Consider the following 19,121-nt stretch of genomic DNA (forward strand, 5'->3'; position numbering starts at 1 on the left):
TATATATATATATATATATATATATATATATATATATATATATATATATATATATATATATGTACATGTATATTCATCTTTTTGAGATAACTTTTTTGTTAAATAACAAGCATGGTACGAAAAAAAACTACATTATCCAAGTAGTGGCTCGAGTTCTTAACATCTCAAAGATCATTATTTTGTAAAAGACACAATACAAAAGCAGGCAAGTCTTAAGAGCCACTAAAAATATAACATGCACACTCTCAGAGTCACACACACACACACACACACACACACACACACACACACACACACACACACACACACACACACACACACACACACACACACACACACACACACACACTCCGGATGAAACTTTGTACGGCGAGGTTTTCCACAGCGGTGTCAGAGATATTGAACGGACGGGCAGACAGAAGCAAAGCGCTGTACATGTGGAGGCTAACTGTGCTACTTTAAAATGATCATTCATACATCTACAGCGTTCTTCCGACAAAGATGATGGACATTATTCACAGTCTTGTGGGATCCACGCGGGTCGCTCTTGGTTGGATGTAAAAAAAAAAAAAAAAGTCCATCCGTGAATATTCTCTCATGTTTGCAGTCAGTCCAAATGTCCATCTGGGAAAATTATGTTGAAAACTGTTCATCTGTCAAATATTTAACTTTAAAATCTCAACAGGACATCCTCTCGTCATCTAACATAAGGCAGGAAAGCAAATGAGGACAATACACCCAAAAGAAAACCTAAAAGTAATGTTTCAGGAGTCTTTTCTTTTTAAGGAACAGTTTTGGGAAAGAATCTTCTTGGATTTCTTGCAGTTTTATAAAAAGGTTGGCAGCACTCTCCGTGAAGCTACAACAACCAGCCGGTTAGCTGAGCTCAATTCAAAGGCAAGAACAGGAAACAGCTTCCCTGACTGTTTCCAAAGGTAACAAAATCTGCCTACAGATATTTTTAAAGCTTATTAATTACATTATTTATTGTTTGTTTAGTCTGACAAAAATCAAAGTGTAATAATGACAAATCGCTAGCGCCGCGACGCACCAAGCTCATAGTTGGACATTAGTCAGTGTAAGATGTGAGCATCTGCTGCCCTGATTTTTGCAGTGTGTCCTGCACTGTTGTCACTAGTTCGCCCTTAACAGCTTTCTTTCGGCCAACACTGCGTGCCGCGTGGCAGCAAAGCCTGTCAGCGAGTAAATGCCTCTGACTCAGCCAAGAGGGATCAGAGAGATCAAAACAATCGAGTCATTTAAGATTTTGTTTTAGCCATCGAGCATTTAAGCAGAATGAGTTTGTTTGTGCTATTGTTTACTAACGCGCAGTAAATATAATTGTTCTTTCAACATATGGCTGTGTCTTTAACGTGCTAACTTGTCTTGAATCTGTCCCGTCAGTCTTCTTGTCTTTCATGTCGGTAATGATGAACACAGACGACCGCGGCCTGCTGACGTGAGTTATTTCCACTCACACAGAGCAGAACATATGTGCTAGTCGGCTGTTGGCTGTAGTCTTTGCGTCGTGTTTAAGTGCAACTTTTTAGCCGAAGAGGCAAGACAAAAGCCGGCCTTTGTTACTGCTAGATCTGATGTCTGTTTGGTGTCTCTGAGCTTTTACAGGGGCTATGTGCTCAAATACGTCCCGACCAAGAAAAAAAAATCATCATTTCAACTCCTTTAAAACCATGACTTATAATATTGACGTTGTTTGTTGTACAAATTAAAACAAATTTGATATCACATAGTTCAAAGTGAGCAGTAGAGGTGCAGCTTGTTACCTTCGGACACAGCCGAGCTCGCTGTTTTCTTTGTCTCTGTTTAACTCAACAGCCGTCGACTGAAAATTATACAAACATCTGACTCTGCTAAAAAAGTTTCCCACAACATCAAACTAGTCCTTTAACTTCAATCATAAAATGTCTTGAACATTCAGTTTGAACGCCTGCTGCAAAACAACAGACAGCTGTCTCCACCGGACCACCAACAGACCGATGGTCACAGCATAAACAGATTATCTGTTCACACCACCGTCAATAATCCCGCAGTGAACTTCTGAGATAAAATAAAAATGGTCAATTATTTTCCTTCAAATTAGAATTTAAGAAATTCTTAAACATTGAGGATCAAAGGCACGCAGCTTTTGGGGGAATGACTGTTTTCTCGGGGGTTTGGTCGGTTTCACACCAACAGAAACTCTGTGGTCTGATGTACTTTCTAGGTGAATTTTCAAAATTGTTCTACAGAAAATCATATGATCAAAGTTTGTGTCTTTGTGCTTGGAGAAACCTTTCAGCAGGCACTTTATTAAGACCATATTCTTTGATGTTTGTGCTTTAAATCGATTTTGGGTATCAGCTTGTAATCTGACGGGTAAACACAAGACAGGACGTCTCATTTTAGGCTCATTCTGCAAAACACTACACTGCAAAAATGTTAAAACTACTCATGAGTAGAGGAATGTCTTTCAGTATGGACTGTTTGTGATGGTGAAGACAAAAAGTGATTGTGTCTGAAGACTATTGCTGAATGTTTCCACTTCACATGCACACAACATCGCATGTTTTAAGTTTGGTCTGTAGGTTGATTGATTGGATGATTTGACTAAAGACTCCATGCAGAGGCAGGGATTCAGGCGGAGCAGGATAATCGCTGAAACACGTACATTAGGGGTGCTGTCAGCTGATTCGTGGTCGCTCTCTCGGTCACAGCAGGGCGGGCGATGTGGTGCTTTTGACATTTGATGAGCGGATCACATACACGTCGCTCCTTCTGGAAGACATCTGAGCTGCTTCTCTATTACACACCGCAGGTACGTATACCTGCCAGAACAAGCAGACAAATACAGAGAAAGACCGAATGTGTGTGAGAAGATACATTTGTTATTGATTGCACTCAGCTGATGAGCTTTTTGACGACTGTGGCCATTATAGGCCAAAAAACAGAAGAAAGACAAAAGAAGTTGGTTTAGGGTTTCCACACATTTCATGATCGATGAACTTTTCAAACTTTTACATAATATTTGACTTAGTTTCAATGACTTTATGTAAGTATTTTAAAATAGGGCTGTGTTTTAGCCATACGTCTTTAAACAGGCATAAGCTGAGGTAAACTGTCCTGCCACCAACTAGCTGCACAGCCAATAGATCAGACCAGCGCATATTAATATTTCACAAAACGCCAAGGCCACGCCCCTTTATTTGGGATATAAAACCAAAGCTCATATAGATGTCATCCAGTTTGAAATGTGAATTATGTAAACATGAATTAGGAATACAAGGAATATATTTCATGTAACCTCAGACATGTTTTAAACTTTAAACTGTTTTTAAATAGCCAAAACAATGTATATGCAAAGATTTTTTAAACCTAAAAACAAAAAGTGTTTTTATAGTTTCATAACTTATTGAGGCATTTCATGACTGTGAGATGTCCGTCGATTATATTCAGTACTTTTTTGTACCTTTTCCTGAGTTTCTGCACCTCTCTGTCCTCCTCCTCCTTCAGTTTGGTGATGAAACTCTGCAGGACGGGCATTTCGAACTTGATATACTGCGCCACCTGGTGGAAGGGAGGAGAAATACAACGAAAAAGCACAAATAAGAGAGATAATCGTAGCAGGAATGGATACGGGATACACATGGGAGAGGATTTTTTGGCTAAATGCTGTCACAATAAATGAGTATGACATGTTCATATCTCTGTATCTCTGTGTCAAATCATTTGTCCACTTTAAAGAAGTTATAATGAATATGGTGATTTACATCATATGTGACTTCTTCTCCCAGATCTTCCTCCATGAGGAAAACCTTGCAGACCTGCTCACATGGGCCCTGCATCACTCTCAGCAGCAGAGGATAGTCACTTCGCTTCAGTTTCACTCGCTCTGAAACATCAGAACATCAGATAAGGTGTCAGTTAACGAACGAGATAACAAATAATAGATTCAGTACAAATGCCTCTGTGATTAAGAATTACTTCTCTTGATAAACAAGAAAGAAACTGAATAATTCAAACTCACCTCCGCTTGCATGGACAAGGTAGAGCGCAAAATCATCCGGGCTGTTTTCAATTTTAAACTTGTTGAGGAGAACACGGAGCACCTGAGGTGTCGTCATGCAGCTGTTGATCCGAACATTAGTCACTGAGCCCAAGGCAGGAGTAAACACTGCTGTCTGAGGAAAAAAAACATCAAAACATTCATTTAGTTTCCTCTGTACCTTTTTTATAATGGTGTGTGCGTATTTGCGTACAGATTTGCAGCCAGAATCACTAACAAATCCAGCAAAAGTAAAACATTAAGTGCACATAATTTTTTTTATCAATTTTTCAGACTTTCTAGGGAGCCATTTGCATCACCTTATGGTTGTAAAAGTGTCCGTTGATGGAGAAGCGATTGCGTCGAATCTTCCTCTGGTCGCTTGGCGACCGTCGCTGACCCCGTCTTAAGACGCCGGCGTCGCTCTTTGTCCTGAGGAGCTGAGCAGAGCTGTCCTCTGTCCGATCAACAATCATGATTATCAGTTATTTTTCAGGGTTTTTAACATGAAAAGACACGTTTTATTATTTAATGAAGCAGTGGCAGAAGAACTCAAATCTTTTACTCCAATAAAAGTATTACCACAGGTGACAGTAAACGTCACCTGTACACAACTGGAAATAAAAAAAGTATTTCTGTATACATTACCATTGTCATATGCACCCTCTTTTAAAGCCTGAAAAACCTCTAAACAACTCTATTAAAACTAAAAATAAAGCTTTAATTCCCTCCTCATGCAAAGTTGCCATGCTGGAGATGAGAGGTTTCCACCAGCAGTGATGGAGGGTTTATATAAAGCTGCTGAGGGTTAATTAGAGATTTGGTCCATGGAGTTTTTTTTAAAGCTAAGTTCGTTTGATCTTAAAGACCTAATGCAATGTTTCTTTTTTTGTCTCTAGAACTGATGAGTCAACACAAATAAAAAAAAGAGAAAAGTATTATTTAATAATTTTGTTGTTTTGGGAAGGTTAATGTATACTGTTGCTCACTGGATCCTGATGACTGATATTCACTATATTACCAGTAAAACCACTCACCTTCTGTCTGTTCCTCCTTCACACCGTTGTTCTCTGGTTTGCTGTCGGGCGGCGTCACTTCCACTGTGGGCGGGCTCTGTGCTGTCGTCTGTTGACCATCTGTGCTGTTTGGGGAACTTCAAAAAACAAAAAAACAAGAGAGTACAACACAGAAAAAAACTGTTAGGATACAAACTATGTTTTATTTTACATATAATTACATTGAATATAGATAAAAACATTTAACATTTAAGTTAGGGGAGTTAGAGTACAGAATAGTGCAGTAAGTCAGAATGTAAACACTGTAAGACTTTAACTTTGGAGTAACAACATCACCACAGCAAACACTGATACAAAGTTGGTTGTTATTATTAGATTTCCTGCCAAGCAGCAGCATTTCATTAACCACTAATAAACCACACACTGTGCGCACGTCACATCCCATCTGATTAGTTTCAGCTTGTGATAGCTGTTCCTCTTTGTTGGTGTAGTTTGTGTTCTGTAACAGTATTTCCTTTCGTATTTAAAGTAACTTTGCTATATTTTTGGACTGATATACCGGCAGTGTGTGTGTGGAGTATTTGGCCTTGTCTGATAAGTTGTCTGTATGTAACTTTATAAAACTTGCATTATCAGAACCAGAACCTAAAACCAGATCTCGTATGTTGCTGCTGACTGGCATCCTCCCACCTAAAAAGCAACTTTACAGCAGCTGTGGTGTTAAAGTTGATGTTGTTACTAAAAGTAAAAGGGCTTAAGTTATTTTGTCTATTTTCTGTAAATCAGGCTCTGTCTACATGTATACAGATATTTCTGTTGCTTTAATTGCTTTCTACTACGTTTTGGCTTCTTCTCCACATGCAAATGATATTTAAATGCTTCTTAACAGCATGTTCACACTGGATGCAGAAGTGCAGCAAAGCACAGTGGTTTTCCACAAAGCGCTGCACGCTTCTTTTTGGCACCTGTGTTAAGAGATGAAACTGTTCACACTGGACACACCGCAGCTCCAAGCTCCACTGCAGGCTCACGATTATCTACAGTAGATGTCTGTTGGCACGTTGAAGTACCGACACGGAAGCTAACACACTTCCACATATTTGTCAGTTGTATCTAAACAGAGACGAGTGGACACAAACAGACAGACGAGCACACACAGGCACCTGCTGATGGCCGGCTACACGATTAACGTGCCCAGTGTGAACTCAGCGTAGGCTGCAAATTTTTTCAAAAATCAAGTTACGTTATATCCTTGTGGATGTGCAAAGCGGAGCATTTGGAAACAATGACGTCATCTCCTCAATTCAGTTTTGTTGTCTCTGCTTGATGTAATGATTACTTTACACTTAAACAAAGTATTTCTGCAGCACTTCGCAGATAAACAGAAGCTCTGCTGCACACAGTGTTATTTGGTCCACCTCAGCGGTTGATGTTTTGTAAAACAAAGGTTGTATGGACAGAATTTTTCATAAAAACAGAGGAGAGAAATATTTGTTTGTAAAAGTATCTGTGTATGTGTAGAAAGGGCTGTATTTTGTCCTTAACATCAGCTGCATGCCCGTGAGCTTTGTTATCCCTGGAACAAGAATAGCTTCTTCTGATGAATGGGATTACAGAGCTGAAAATGGGGCTTCAAGCCTATTGATACAAATTCATCTTTGGTAGCTTGGAGCAAAATCCAAAACTGTGCCAGACATGTGGGCTAGAAGGGTCCCTTTCCTCTGCCGAAAGGATTTATCAAACTGTGGAAATCAATTACTTGACTTAACTTCAGTTTTTCACCAGACAAACTAGACATAATCTATACCCCCTCCCCCCCCGCTGTGTATCACAATTTCCGGTCAGCAGAGGTGTAACTGGATCTGTGTAGACCTCTTACCCTTGACTGTCCAGATTGCAGCCTGAGTGCCAGGATGTAGAGGAGGGGGGCGGTCTGATTCGCTCGTGGTCATCCTGCATCTGAAGCCTGATTGGTCGGCGCAGACCCCAAAAGATATTGAGCAAGCCCTCGATGATCAGCTCCCCCTCTTCCTGTTAGGAGAGAGCAGCTTTGGTCAATGCACGCACACACACACGCGCACACACACACGCACACACGCATGCACGCACACACACACGCACATGTATAAACACATACAATGGACCCTTATTACCCCTTTGGGATACAGAGTATAATGGAGAGAGTATATTAAATTACAAATGACTGACAGAAAAGGGCGACAGACAGGGGGACAGTCAGACAGACAGACAGACAGACAGACAGACAGACAGACAGACAGACAGACAGACAGACAGACAGACAGGGGGACAGTCAGACAGACAGACAGACAGACAGACAGGGGGACAGTCAGACAGACAGACAGACAGACAGACAGGGGGACAGTCAGACAGACAGACAGGGGGACAGGGGGACAGTCAGACAGACAGACATACAGACAGACAGACAGACAGACAGACAGGGGGACAGTCAGACAGACAGACAGACAGACAGACAGACAGACAGACAGACAGACAGACAGACAGACAGACAGACAGGGGGACAGTCAGACAGACAGACAGACAGACAGACAGACAGGGGGACAGTCAGACAGACAGACAGACAGACAGACAGACAGACAGACAGGGGGACAGGGGGACAGTCAGACAGACAGACATACAGACAGACAGACAGACAGACAGGGGGACAGTAAGACAGACAGACAGACAGACAGACAGACAGACAGACAGACAGACAGGGGGACAGTCAGACAGACAGACAGACAGACAGACAGACAGACAGACAGGGGGACAGTCAGACAGACAGTCAGACAGTCAGACAGACAGACAGACAGACAGTGGAGAGATTCAGCTTCTGCTAAAAAGGAAGAAAAACATTAAAATAGAAGTAAACACATACACACACTGAGCTGTAAAAACCCACCTCTCTGTGTCGGAGCTGTAGATTTTGTCCTTCATAGTAAAGGTTGTAAGTCTTCAGATGTGAGAGGACAGTTGCCCTGGAGACAGAGATGTTGAATCACTGAGTAAGAAAAGCTTTTTAAAGAAGCATACTGCTGATTTCATTTTTTTAGCCAACCACTGTTGATATACACTATGTGCTGTATATTTATCATGTATACGTCACAACACATTTTTACAAAGCGTCAGAAGTGGTTGCATTGATTTCCAGCTGTCCAGCATTTGAATCTTAATTCATTCTGGCGATATCACAAACCGATATATATACTGTATTTGAACATGTACAAAACACCAACCGTAAGTTGAAGTATTTTTCTTATTGTGCACAATAAATGAATATTACGTATATTAAAAAGCATTGTATTTACGTCTCCATCTGCAGGTGGGCTGTCACAATGCATAATAATTATGCATAACATGATGTTATTTCTACTACAGGAAAGACTTGATGAACACTAAAATTAGGTGGTTGTTGCCCAAATTAGTTGTTATAAATCAACATACTGGCAAAAATCTGATATCATGCATCCATTATCTGAACTATCTCTGCAAGTAAAGCTTTTACATACTAGATACTTAATCTATCAATAAATGTATGTGTAATTGGAAAATGGTCAGGCAAATGCAGGTGTGTGTGTGTGTGTGTGTGTGTGTGTGTGTGTGTGTGTGAGAGACAGGGAGGTGTTTAATACTTACTTCCTGATGAACTTGTTCTCTCCAATCTGAACCCCGTCCTGTATATCATCCATTCTCAGTCAGCATGAGAGGAGCTGAGGACAAAGAAGCAACACAGAGAGTTAATATTTTCATTTATCTGATTCAGTCTCATGACTCCTCATGACCAGCAGTAAGACACAACAAGCCTGGAGAGGAGGAGAGTGATCGCAGGAGGAGGAGGAGGAGGAGGAGGAGGAGGAGGAGGAGGTAAAGCTTCACACAGTAAACAGATCATATCTAGTTTCCTGTCAATGTATTTCCTTCAAGAGACAGATCAACTCGTAGTTTACGGTTAAACCAACACTGGACGAAACATTCGGTGTGTGTGATGGAGTGAGACAGCTGCTCTCCACTCTCCCTCCTCCTCTTGCCTACAATATATCTTTTCTTTGCTGTCACCCTTTCATTCTCCCCTCATGTCTTTGTGTCTCTGCGCACATGCAGCTGTTTGAAATGGCACTCAGCCATCGGCCCGTAGAGATTTCCTTCCCCCTTTGCCGTTTGTGTGTATTTGTCTTTGTGTATCAGCAGAGGATGCAGGACAGAAGCCTCCGGAAGGAGACGAACAGGTGGAAGACACATGTGCCCCCCGCACAGCCTAATCATTTCAGCTGCTCAAACATTCATTTGTGAGTAAGCTATCATACGCATTTATCTGTCATATCTGTGTCTATACACACAGTATGTGCAGTCTTTCTGTTACAAAAATGAAAGAATTGATTTAATGGGCTCCTGTAATTACGTATTTTAGGTTGAAGTGATAAAAAAGTGATAAGGTGCTGAACTGGTTTCGTGTATTTTTATTTTTATGTTATTGTACCAATTTATTTTCTTGAAACTCCTATGTGGAAGCACATATTGCCACGATTTATAATTTGTATGTCTGTTTGCCAAACTGTGACTAGTTCTTTTTTTTCTTATTCTTTCTATTTTCTTAAAATATCAATGTATTATTCAACTTTGAATAAACATTTTGTTAAAAAAAATAGACATAATAGATATAAATATTTACGGAGAGACCTGAAAACCTTTTTTCCTTTTTGCTTTGTTTCCTGCTTTCACACACAAAGAGTTTTTTAAAGGTTATGTTTGCAAGTTTAGCTCCTAAACTACAAATAACTCACATTTTTGAATGTAGGCTTTGCAGTTTTAGATTTTTTACCAACACTGTATGGATAGAAATGCCATATCTGTCCATCACTTTGGTCCAGACTGAAATATCTTATAATTCATCAAATGGATTACCATGAACTCTGGTACAAACATTCATGTTGTGTGATTGTTTGCAGATAATCTTAGTGTCGAGAAGATGAATCCTAATTATTTTTCCTAAAAGGTTTCACTTACCCGGTCTAATGTCTCAACAGTTACTGGACGTATTGACACATTTTGTTGAGACATTCGGGTCAGTTTCAGTTCAGTTTTACTTTGTTAGTCACATGTAAACAGAAGGTCAACTGCATACTAAAATGAAATGGACAACAGATCTGGTCAGCACAGCAACAAAAGCACTTGGAATAAAGATTAATAGTATTAATATAACATAAAATATGAAATTCATGGTTCCTCTAATCAGTAATCCCCTGACTTTTCCTCTCGCACTTTGCCTGGGTCCAGACCTTTAAACACAGCGACTCCACTGAGGTCACTGATTCATCTGGTATCATCACATTAATAGCAGATTTTTTGGTTGAAATAAAAAATGACTACTGAGCACTGTGGGGGAACTTGATTAGTGAATCAGCACCATGAGCTGGACTGACGCCATTGTAAAGCTGTTGTAAAGCTGTTGTCAAGCTGAGCGCTGGAACCAATGAGGAGTAATAACAACAATGGCGACTGCAATAGACAAGATAGATGCTGCTATCAAGGCTGTTTTAAATCGACGTGTCTTCTAAATATCGCCCAACCGACAATCTAAAACCATTATCAGGTCAAACCTTAAATGTGTCCAATAATATCAATATCTGCTGACATACTGACATTTCCATCAGCCTCCGCTGTACTTTTAACTTCACTCCTTAAACTCCAGCAAAACAAGAAGTATTTTGGCATGGCTACGGATGAGTGTGGACTTAAAATGACTCTAGATTTAGGCAGATGCATCATCTCTGATGACTGCAAAGGGAAAATAATCCCTCTTCTGCACCGAAATCACTAAGAGCGCATGCAACATCAGATGGAGAGTCAATGTGTTAAATTTAGTCTGATATCTGACAATCTAAAACCATTATCAGGTCAAACCTTAAATGTGTCCAATAATATCAATATCTGCTGACATACTGACATTTCCATCAGCCTCCGCTGTACTTTGAGCTCAGTGCTAAGTAGCAAACAGCATGAAAGCAGGCTAAACTGAAATAGGGACCCTGCTAAAAATAACCTGCAAAACACCAGAGCTGCAACAATGAACTGATTGGGTATCAAATCTTTAATAAATCACCAACTACTTTAATAACTGATCAATTAGTTTGACTCATTTCTAAGAAAAAACAAGTCTAAATTCTCTGATACCAGCTTCTTAAATGTGATTATTTTCGGGTTTCTTTACTCCTACATGACATTAAATGGAATATATTTGGGTTGTGCATGAAACCAGGACATCATATTGGGCTTTGAGAAACACTAATAGGCATCTGGCACCATTTTCTGATATTTCATAGACAAAAAAAACTATTCAGTTAATCAAGAAAATAATCAACAGATTAATCAACAATAATTGATTAATTGACAATGGAAATAATCCTTAGTTGCAGCTAAACTAAACATAAGCATGTTAGCATCGTTGCTGTGAGCTTGTTAGTGTTGAGTGTAGAGTAGACCTTTAAGTCTTATGACTTTTACGTCTTGTTTGTGTATATTTCCTACAGTTCAAGGCTATCATTGGTTTCCTTTTAATTTCTGATGGTATTAAAATATATAAGCAAACTTTTGAAACTTGTGTAATTCAACACAGTTAACATCCACTCTGCTTTTATCTTTAAAAGTTACATTACTGCTGTTACAGCTTAAGCGCAGCTCTCATGACTCTCTTACAACACACTCAGTTCCTCTGTAACATATAAACAAAGTATTAATACTAAAAGTCAGAGAGAAACACCTGCCAAATATATGTGGTATAAATATCAGTGACAAGACTAAAAGAGATCTCACCGTGGTGAAGACTGTGTGATGTTGTTGAGTCACCAGAACGAGGGAGCTGCAGATGTGGGGAAAGAGAGCGAAGTGTTTATAAGGCAGACAGACTGTATGAATCCTCAGGTATTAGCAGATTTGTCACTCAGGTGTCGGCTTCAAACGTCTTTTCTCGTGAGTGTGACAGCAAACAGACAAGGAAGAGGTGGGGGTGTTTAAAGGAAGTGCTCCCCTTCCGTTAAATCACTTCCTCCTTTGCTCAGTCAGTGACACAGGAAACTGACACTCGCCCTGATACGTCCCGAAACTTCCTCAATTCAAGCAGCACTGATGAATTATCATGTATACGCAAACAAAGACTTCACACACAGACACACACAGACACACACACACACACACACACACACACACAGACACACACACACACACAGACACACACAGACACACACACACACACACACGTGTATAGAAACTGTAAGACCAATAAAGTTTCCTTAGATCTTAACTCTCACACATCCAAACACTGTAAACAAAGACACTGAAAAACTGACGAGCGGAGTAATGTAGCAGCTTTAAACACACAGCGCTGTCAAATAACCCGACCCTGTCAATCCCTGAAATAAATGTGTTCCCTTATTGTAGACAAATTAAATATTAAACACTAATCAGCCCAGCCCACATGCCAAGGTCTATCAATATTTCAGCACCTATATTAGCTCTGTCAAGCGCTCAAAAGCTCAACTGTTCAGCCACACAATAGAAATCATTAGCCTTTAATACTGCGGTCGTGGTCAAGGGCGGCCGTACTCATAGACTCATTAGCGGGTGACGCCGGTGGACGGAGACAGACATGTGGCCGGCTGTCAAACCAAAACAGTGATGTAATTGTGTGTCAAACGACCCACGTGAACTTTAAGTCAACTAAATGAACATCCGATAACAAAATTGATCAGTGCCTGATGTCAGGAAATAAAGATCAGATCAGACAGCTGACCTTTTCAGCTGCTGCTGGAGCGTCATACCAGCTCAGGCTGGATGAATGTGTGTTTTTGATTTTATCAAAATGGGGTTTTAATGGTTTCCTTCAGCTCAAGATCTCAGTGTTTTCTCAAACCATGTGACAGAGCTGGGAGATATTTCAGTGAAACACTGATGTCTTGATATGAGATTAGAGAGTTTGTGTCTATTATAAGGGCTTGGCATTATGTACAGTATACATATTATGTCACTATTGTGATATGACACTAAATACTGTCTTAGATTTTAGATAATGTATTATTGTATGTGTTATCTTTTCCTGGTTTAAAGGCTGCATAACAGTAATGTGATGTCATTTTCTGAACTTTCCAGACTGTTCTAGCTTTACACATTTAGTCATAATATCTTCATTAAGGATAATTGTTTATCAAAAACAACATTGTGATAATATTTTGTAAAAAGCACAAATAGTTTTGTATTGTATTAAGTGTTGAGGTATTTGGTCAAAAATACTGTGATATTTGATTTAATACATATCTCCCAGCCCTAAGGTCTGAAATGAGTAAAATATGATCAAGAACAATCTGATAAAAGAACAAGAAAACAAGTGTATGAATCTGACGTTTGATGCCAACACAAAGTATCGATGTCCAATACTAGAATTTTATAGGTCAAGAGTAAAGTTACTTAAAATGAAACCCCTCTTTCTCAAATACCAAAAATAAAATACCAGAAAATATTTAGATTATTCATTCAGTTACCAGTTCTATTTATTTTCTGTATTTCTCTCCAGCACCAAAGGTTACATGCTGTTGTTGTTCAGTGAAAACAAACTGAATCCTTTTGTTAATTCTGGCAGTCTGTATGACTCAAATAATGGTCTGAAATCTAAAAATAATGGAATTAGCTCAGAAAATACCATGTCTGACTTAAAGAACGCAGGCTGTTAAAATCCTCAAGTACCCAGAACGAATACTAAAGATATAACCTCAGTGTCCTCGATTAAGCTGCAATGATTGATCAATCAATCGACTAGTCAAAAGTCAACTAATATGATCATTAATTAATCGGTTTGAGTAATGTTTTAAGAAAAAGAACAAAAAAGAAATCTGATTCCAGCCTCTTTAATGTGAATGTGTTTAGGTTTCTTTACTCCTCTATGATAGTTAACTGGATCATTTTAGGTTGTGGACAAAACAAGACATTTGAGGACATCATCTTGGCCTTTGGGAGACAATGATCGACATTTTTCATCATTTCCTGCCATTTTATGGATCCAACATAACAACAAAAAAAATCAACAAGGAAAACAATCTTCACTTGCAGCCCTTGTCCTCAGTCATAGCTACAGTCCCGTCGAGTCAGAAGGTTTTTTTCTACATATCTGGAAATCATGACCACATAACTTATGTTTTTGTCAAAGGCCATGTTACAAACCTAATTTAGATGGGAAATATTAATTCAAAACATTGTTGCAGTATTGAAATTAAAATGTTTTTTTTTTAATTTCAGCTCTACCATGGCAGAAACTATATTCCTCTAAATTAAGCAAAGCATACTTAAATACTATAATTTATGTAGCTTTCATGAAGCAACAAAAACAAACTACTACCTTGATTTTTGTACACTGTGTTCAGCGTCTCCTCAAGATTACAGCCTGTGAAACTGTTTTAATTACCTTTAACCAAAACAGTTCCAAACCAGGGATTTTATTTATTTATTTAACCCTTATTTAACCAGGTTGGTCCCATGGAGATTAAGAAACTCTTTTTCAAGGGAGACCTGGCCAAGACAGTCAGCAGTACAAAACACAAAATTGCAGATGGAGACAAAAAAGGAGACAAAGTACGATTCACAAGCACTAAAATAAGCATTAAAAGAGAACTGTCAGTCAAAAGGGATAGCTTATAACCAGAGGAGCTCGTCTCGGCGGAAATGATCTGTGTTGACATTTAAACTGCAGAAAGCCACGGTCTCTGCTTTTTGTTTTAAAGCCAACAGCAGCATATAAATGCAGCCAGACTGACCCACAGCTGACCCAGTCCTGTTTCAGATCAGGGAGCATTTCTCTGTTCAAAAGTAGACCTCATTGACTCCCTGAATCCCCCTGTGTCTCATCTCAACGTCAGCCAATCCTCCGCCTGCATCTTCTCCTCTTTCTCTGTGTCTTTATTTCTCATTCGTCTTCATCTGCTCAGTTATTTCGACCAAAGTCCAATTCTTATGATTAGGGAATTCTTTCCTCTTTACTGTCGGACTGTTTTTCCCATCCAGCTTCTCCTCCGTCTTCTTTGTGATTCCCTTGTGAAAGACTAGAAGCCATCCGCCATGCTATTAAAACTCATGACCACAACTTCCTGACTTCTCTCCCCCCTCCACTCTCTCCTTCTCTCTTTCATTGACACACATGCACGCTTGTTTTCTGCCCTCTTGCCCCGTTGCTTCTGAACCCTCCTCTTACAAAGTCTTTGGCTGAAATGGACGATGAATGGCTCCCAAAACCTCCTCCTGTCCGCTTTCAAACCCTCCAGCCTCCACATTACTACAGCGCTGCTTCACTATTGTCACCATTGTCATAGCAACACCAAAAACATCTGAGCTCCAGAAACCAGCCCACAACACCGAGCCAAAAATAGTGCGTCTGTGCGTCTCTCCTGCTTCATATCAGGCATTCTGGGGTTGTCAAAAAACATTGCAAGAGTCTAAATATGGCTGCCAGATTTTCCAGATCAAGCTGAAACTATTTGTGCCCATTTTTGACTGCAGAGCTGCAACGATTTGTCAATCCACAAAAAATCTATTTGCAACTGCTTTGATGATTGATTAATCATTACAGTTATTTTTCCAGGCCAAAAAATGCCCTGATTTCAGCTTTTTAACGTGAATACTTTCTGTTTTTTGCAGTCTTCTAAAATGGTAAAGTAAATATCTTTGGACATTTTGGTTGCACAAAGCTAAACATTTTAAAGGGACAGTTCAGCTCCAAATCCAAAATACATATTTTTCGTCTTACGTGTGCTACTCATCAGTCTAGATTGTCTTAGTGTGAGTTACAGAGTGTTGGACATGGCAGCTGTCGAGACATTACATTCGAAAAACTAAACAGTAATGTCGCTTTCCAGAAATCATGACCTACTTACTTAAGATAATCCACAGACCATGTTGTGAGTAGTTTCATGTAAGAATTATTTTCTTTTTACCTTTCCGTGAAATTTAAACATCAATGGCGTCCTCCTCGGCTGAGCTATAATGTCAGCTAGCTCAGTGAGCTAACAGCAGCTTCACACGTCCTTCACAGTGATACGGTCGGTGAGCGTAGTTTGGTAGAAAAAAAGCTCCTAAATGAAATTGCTCACAACAAGGTCTGTGGATCTGGTTATCTTGAATAAATGGGTCAATATTTCTGGAAAGATACACAGTTTTTCAAATCATTTGTGCTTTAAGCCTTTGCAACCTGGGCAACTTGGTCTTATTTCTTTCAAAAACATGGGAAGAAGGCAATGAGCAACTAAAGAAGGAATGACCAAGAAATTAGGTAGAAATTTGTCAAAAGTACAAGAAATTGGCAACAAAACCCTCCAAAGAAACCAAAAACAAACAAGGAGATTACCTCAAAAAACCCTGCTTAAAATTATAATTATTCTGCAAAATAGTTTTAAATATATAATTATGAAAATTCCATATAATTATAGATAATTTCAAAATAATTTTGTAAATCTACTAATTTCTTGCTATTTGCAAGACATTTCTTGCCAAGGTGCTCATTGCCTTTCCAGTGTTTTTGAATAAAATTTCACCAATTTGCTCAAGGTTCAAAGGTTTAAATACTTAAATACTTATAAAGGGTTAAGCATCACAGGCTGAGTACCATCTAAGTACATTATATATAAGATACACCTCTTTGGGCAATATCTCCAACAGTCAGCAAATCACACCAAAACAATCTTGTATGATAAATAGCACTGCAGGTATTAATAAAAATGTGTTTTTTAATTTTGGGGATGAACTGATCCCCTTTATGACGCCACCATGGACTCTTTCTCTGGATATTTTATTGAAGATTGACAGTACACCCAGTTACTACATTATCAGGTCCACCTACTTAAAACTGATGCAGCCTTTCACAACAGCCCTGCAAATAATCCTACCATTCATGTTCAGTTTATGATTTACAAAGTTAATTAAACTTTATGTTAATTTTGGAGGCTGCTGGTGATCTATATTGTTTTGATACTTTGTCCAGCTCAATTCAGGTGGACAAAATACCAGAAACCACCATACAGTTAAATCTACATCTCTGTAACAGTTACACCAAAAAACAAAACACTAGATTCATGAAAGTAGGATTTATTGCTAATGTTAAAGTGAATTACTTTTTGCTACGTGTGCTTGATGAGCTGGCAGCTGAGTGTGCATTACAAGCCAAAAACACTATTCATTTTTGGCAGTCTGTCTTAGCCAGCCTCATGTGTGCCGAGAGGAATCTTAACTATTGTTATGTAACCTGTTTTACTAACACATAGCTGCATGCACGCTCCCTGCTGAAGAGAAAATGTGATAAAAATACTGAATTTAGATCATTTTCTGCTCAAGATTTCGCGTGAACCATCACGTAAAGTGCTACGGAGCATGCCTATCACCACTGCGTGCCATTTAAATACACCACACGCCTAAAATTCAGATTTTAACCCACTTATGTGCCGCCTGTGCTCTTATAAAATTAATACCTTTGCAATTTTTGCATTAAATGTTGTCAAAACATTTTTAAGTCTTATTTTTGTACAAACAACCACGCTATCAAACTACACGACATCACCCCACAAACATCACGATCACTCAGCGACAGCGGCGCTTCTGTCTGATTCATGCCGACTTTGGGAGATCAAACCTCGGCTCACCAGACCCGGTGGACGGCAGGCTCTCCGGTTCTCCTCTTCCACCTCCTTCCTCCTCCTGTCGCTCCTCTTCTCCGCTGTAACGGCTGAACTCTCCGTTAACGGTAAACTCCTCCCCGGTCAGCTCGCTCGCTCTCCTGCCGTTGGAAACAATCACTGGGGCGCGTGCATCCAGGCGGCGGCGGCGGCGGAGAGGAGGAGGAGAGCGCGAGGGGTCCATCTGCTGTGGCGGAGCTCGCGGCACAGCAGCGTCGGGGGGGCCGGGAGCCAATCAGAGCGCGACCCTGACGTCCCTTTGTTCGCGCTGCGTGCACGGAGATGAATGAAAACACGAAAACAATAGGAGGGCTGAGCATGCGCAGAACAGCTGTCCGCTGAGGAAACAAACAATTATTATCCAGGGGAAACCCAAATTTACTTTAACACCCTGAAACCTGGAAAAATTGGCTCAATTTCTTTTTAGAAACATGAAAAGAAGGCAACGAGCAATTTAAGAAGAATTGACCCAGAATTTAGCTAGAAATTTGTTAAAAAAAAAAAATAATAAAGTGCAAGAAAAGTGCCTGAAAATTAGCAACACAAAACCCCAAAGTAAACAAAAAAGGGAATTGCTACTAAATCTTATCTTTTATAAAGGTAAATTTAACGTTTTTACTTTCGTCCATTGGTTGGACAAAATAAATTGATTAAGGACATAACTTCAGGTCCAGGGGAATTGTGATGGGTGTTTTTCACTACATTATGATTTTTAAAATAATGAATCGATAATGAAAAGAATCCTTGCAGCCTTAATATATCATTAATTCGCACTTTGTGCATTGTGTTTAAGATAAGCAAAAACAATACATTTCTTATAACTATTTAGGGACCCCAGTTTTCAAGAGAGGAGCTCACAGTTTGGTAAAAAGCGGCACCTATCTCAAGGCCACAGTTAGTTAGTTGATATTGTGGGTTTGTAGTGCATATTTCCAAAGAAAATTCTGATAATCTGCATTACTAGAAACCAGCTGACAGGGGGAATTGTGTCAGTCTCTGCTTTACCTGGTGTGTAATCCATCTCTATTTGCATGATAAGGCTGTCCCAACAATCTTATAATTTTAATCCATAACTTTACAATAGTTGATATTAGGCTTCCAGCTTGGAATTTGATAGCAACATTGAAAACATGTACGGCTACTAATATTAAAATAGTGTTTTATCAGCATCTTCCTGTCTGTCGTATAAGAGTGTTACACTGTATTCTGTGAGCTGATTTGTTAAATTAGTAAAAATGTTTTTACCATGGGTACACAGGCCTGCTGTATTTTGATCACTGTGATCAAGCAGGCTGGAAACTGCTGGAAAAAGTGACATATTTTCATAGCACTCGTGGTTATAAA

The 19,121-nt window shown here is 39.4% G+C and overlaps 1 protein-coding gene across 3 annotated transcripts; it reads right to left on the reverse strand.

The window, feature by feature from the left end:
• Positions 1-78: 78 nt before the first annotated feature.
• On the reverse strand, positions 79-17,985 carry rassf2b (Ras association domain family member 2b). 3 transcript variants are annotated; one of them, XM_042488429.2, is made up of 11 exons: positions 17,735-17,985; positions 11,887-11,932; positions 8,713-8,786; positions 7,979-8,054; positions 6,938-7,089; positions 5,080-5,195; positions 4,363-4,499; positions 4,025-4,178; positions 3,768-3,889; positions 3,467-3,564; positions 79-2,825 (listed from the first exon to the last, which is right to left on the reverse strand). In XM_042488429.2, the coding sequence occupies exons 3-11, from the start codon at positions 8,763-8,765 to the stop codon at positions 2,756-2,758; spliced, it is 978 nt and encodes a 325-aa protein (XP_042344363.1). In that variant the 5' UTR covers positions 8,766-8,786; positions 11,887-11,932; positions 17,735-17,985; the 3' UTR covers positions 79-2,755. The 3 variants fall into 3 exon arrangements, with proteins under 3 accessions (XP_042344363.1, XP_042344362.1, XP_087932697.1); XM_042488428.2 differs by having other exon boundaries at positions 17,745-17,984; XM_088076571.1 differs by lacking the exon at positions 11,887-11,932 and having other exon boundaries at positions 17,745-17,985.
• Between the last annotated feature and the right edge of the window lie 1,136 nt (positions 17,986-19,121).

The sequence above is a fragment of the Plectropomus leopardus genome, chromosome 4 (assembly GCF_026936395.1).
Source record: "Plectropomus leopardus strain MGB_pleo_1.0 chromosome 4, ASM2693639v1, whole genome shotgun sequence".
Taxonomy (NCBI): Eukaryota; Metazoa; Chordata; class Actinopteri; order Perciformes; family Serranidae; genus Plectropomus; species Plectropomus leopardus.

Bases quoted from the DNA above. Each gene is read 5' to 3' on its own strand.
- rassf2b (XM_088076571.1), bottom strand. From the start codon at position 8,765: ATGGATGATATACAGGACGGGGTTCAGATTGGAGAGAACAAGTTCATC. The intron at 5,196-6,937 runs GTAAGAGGTCTA...TGTTTTTTGAAG, and splicing joins TGCAATCTGGACAGTCAAGG to TTCCCCAAACAGCACAGATG. The intron at 3,890-4,024 runs GTGAGTTTGAAT...CTGATGTTTCAG, and splicing joins CCTTGTCCATGCAAGCGGAG to AGCGAGTGAAACTGAAGCGA.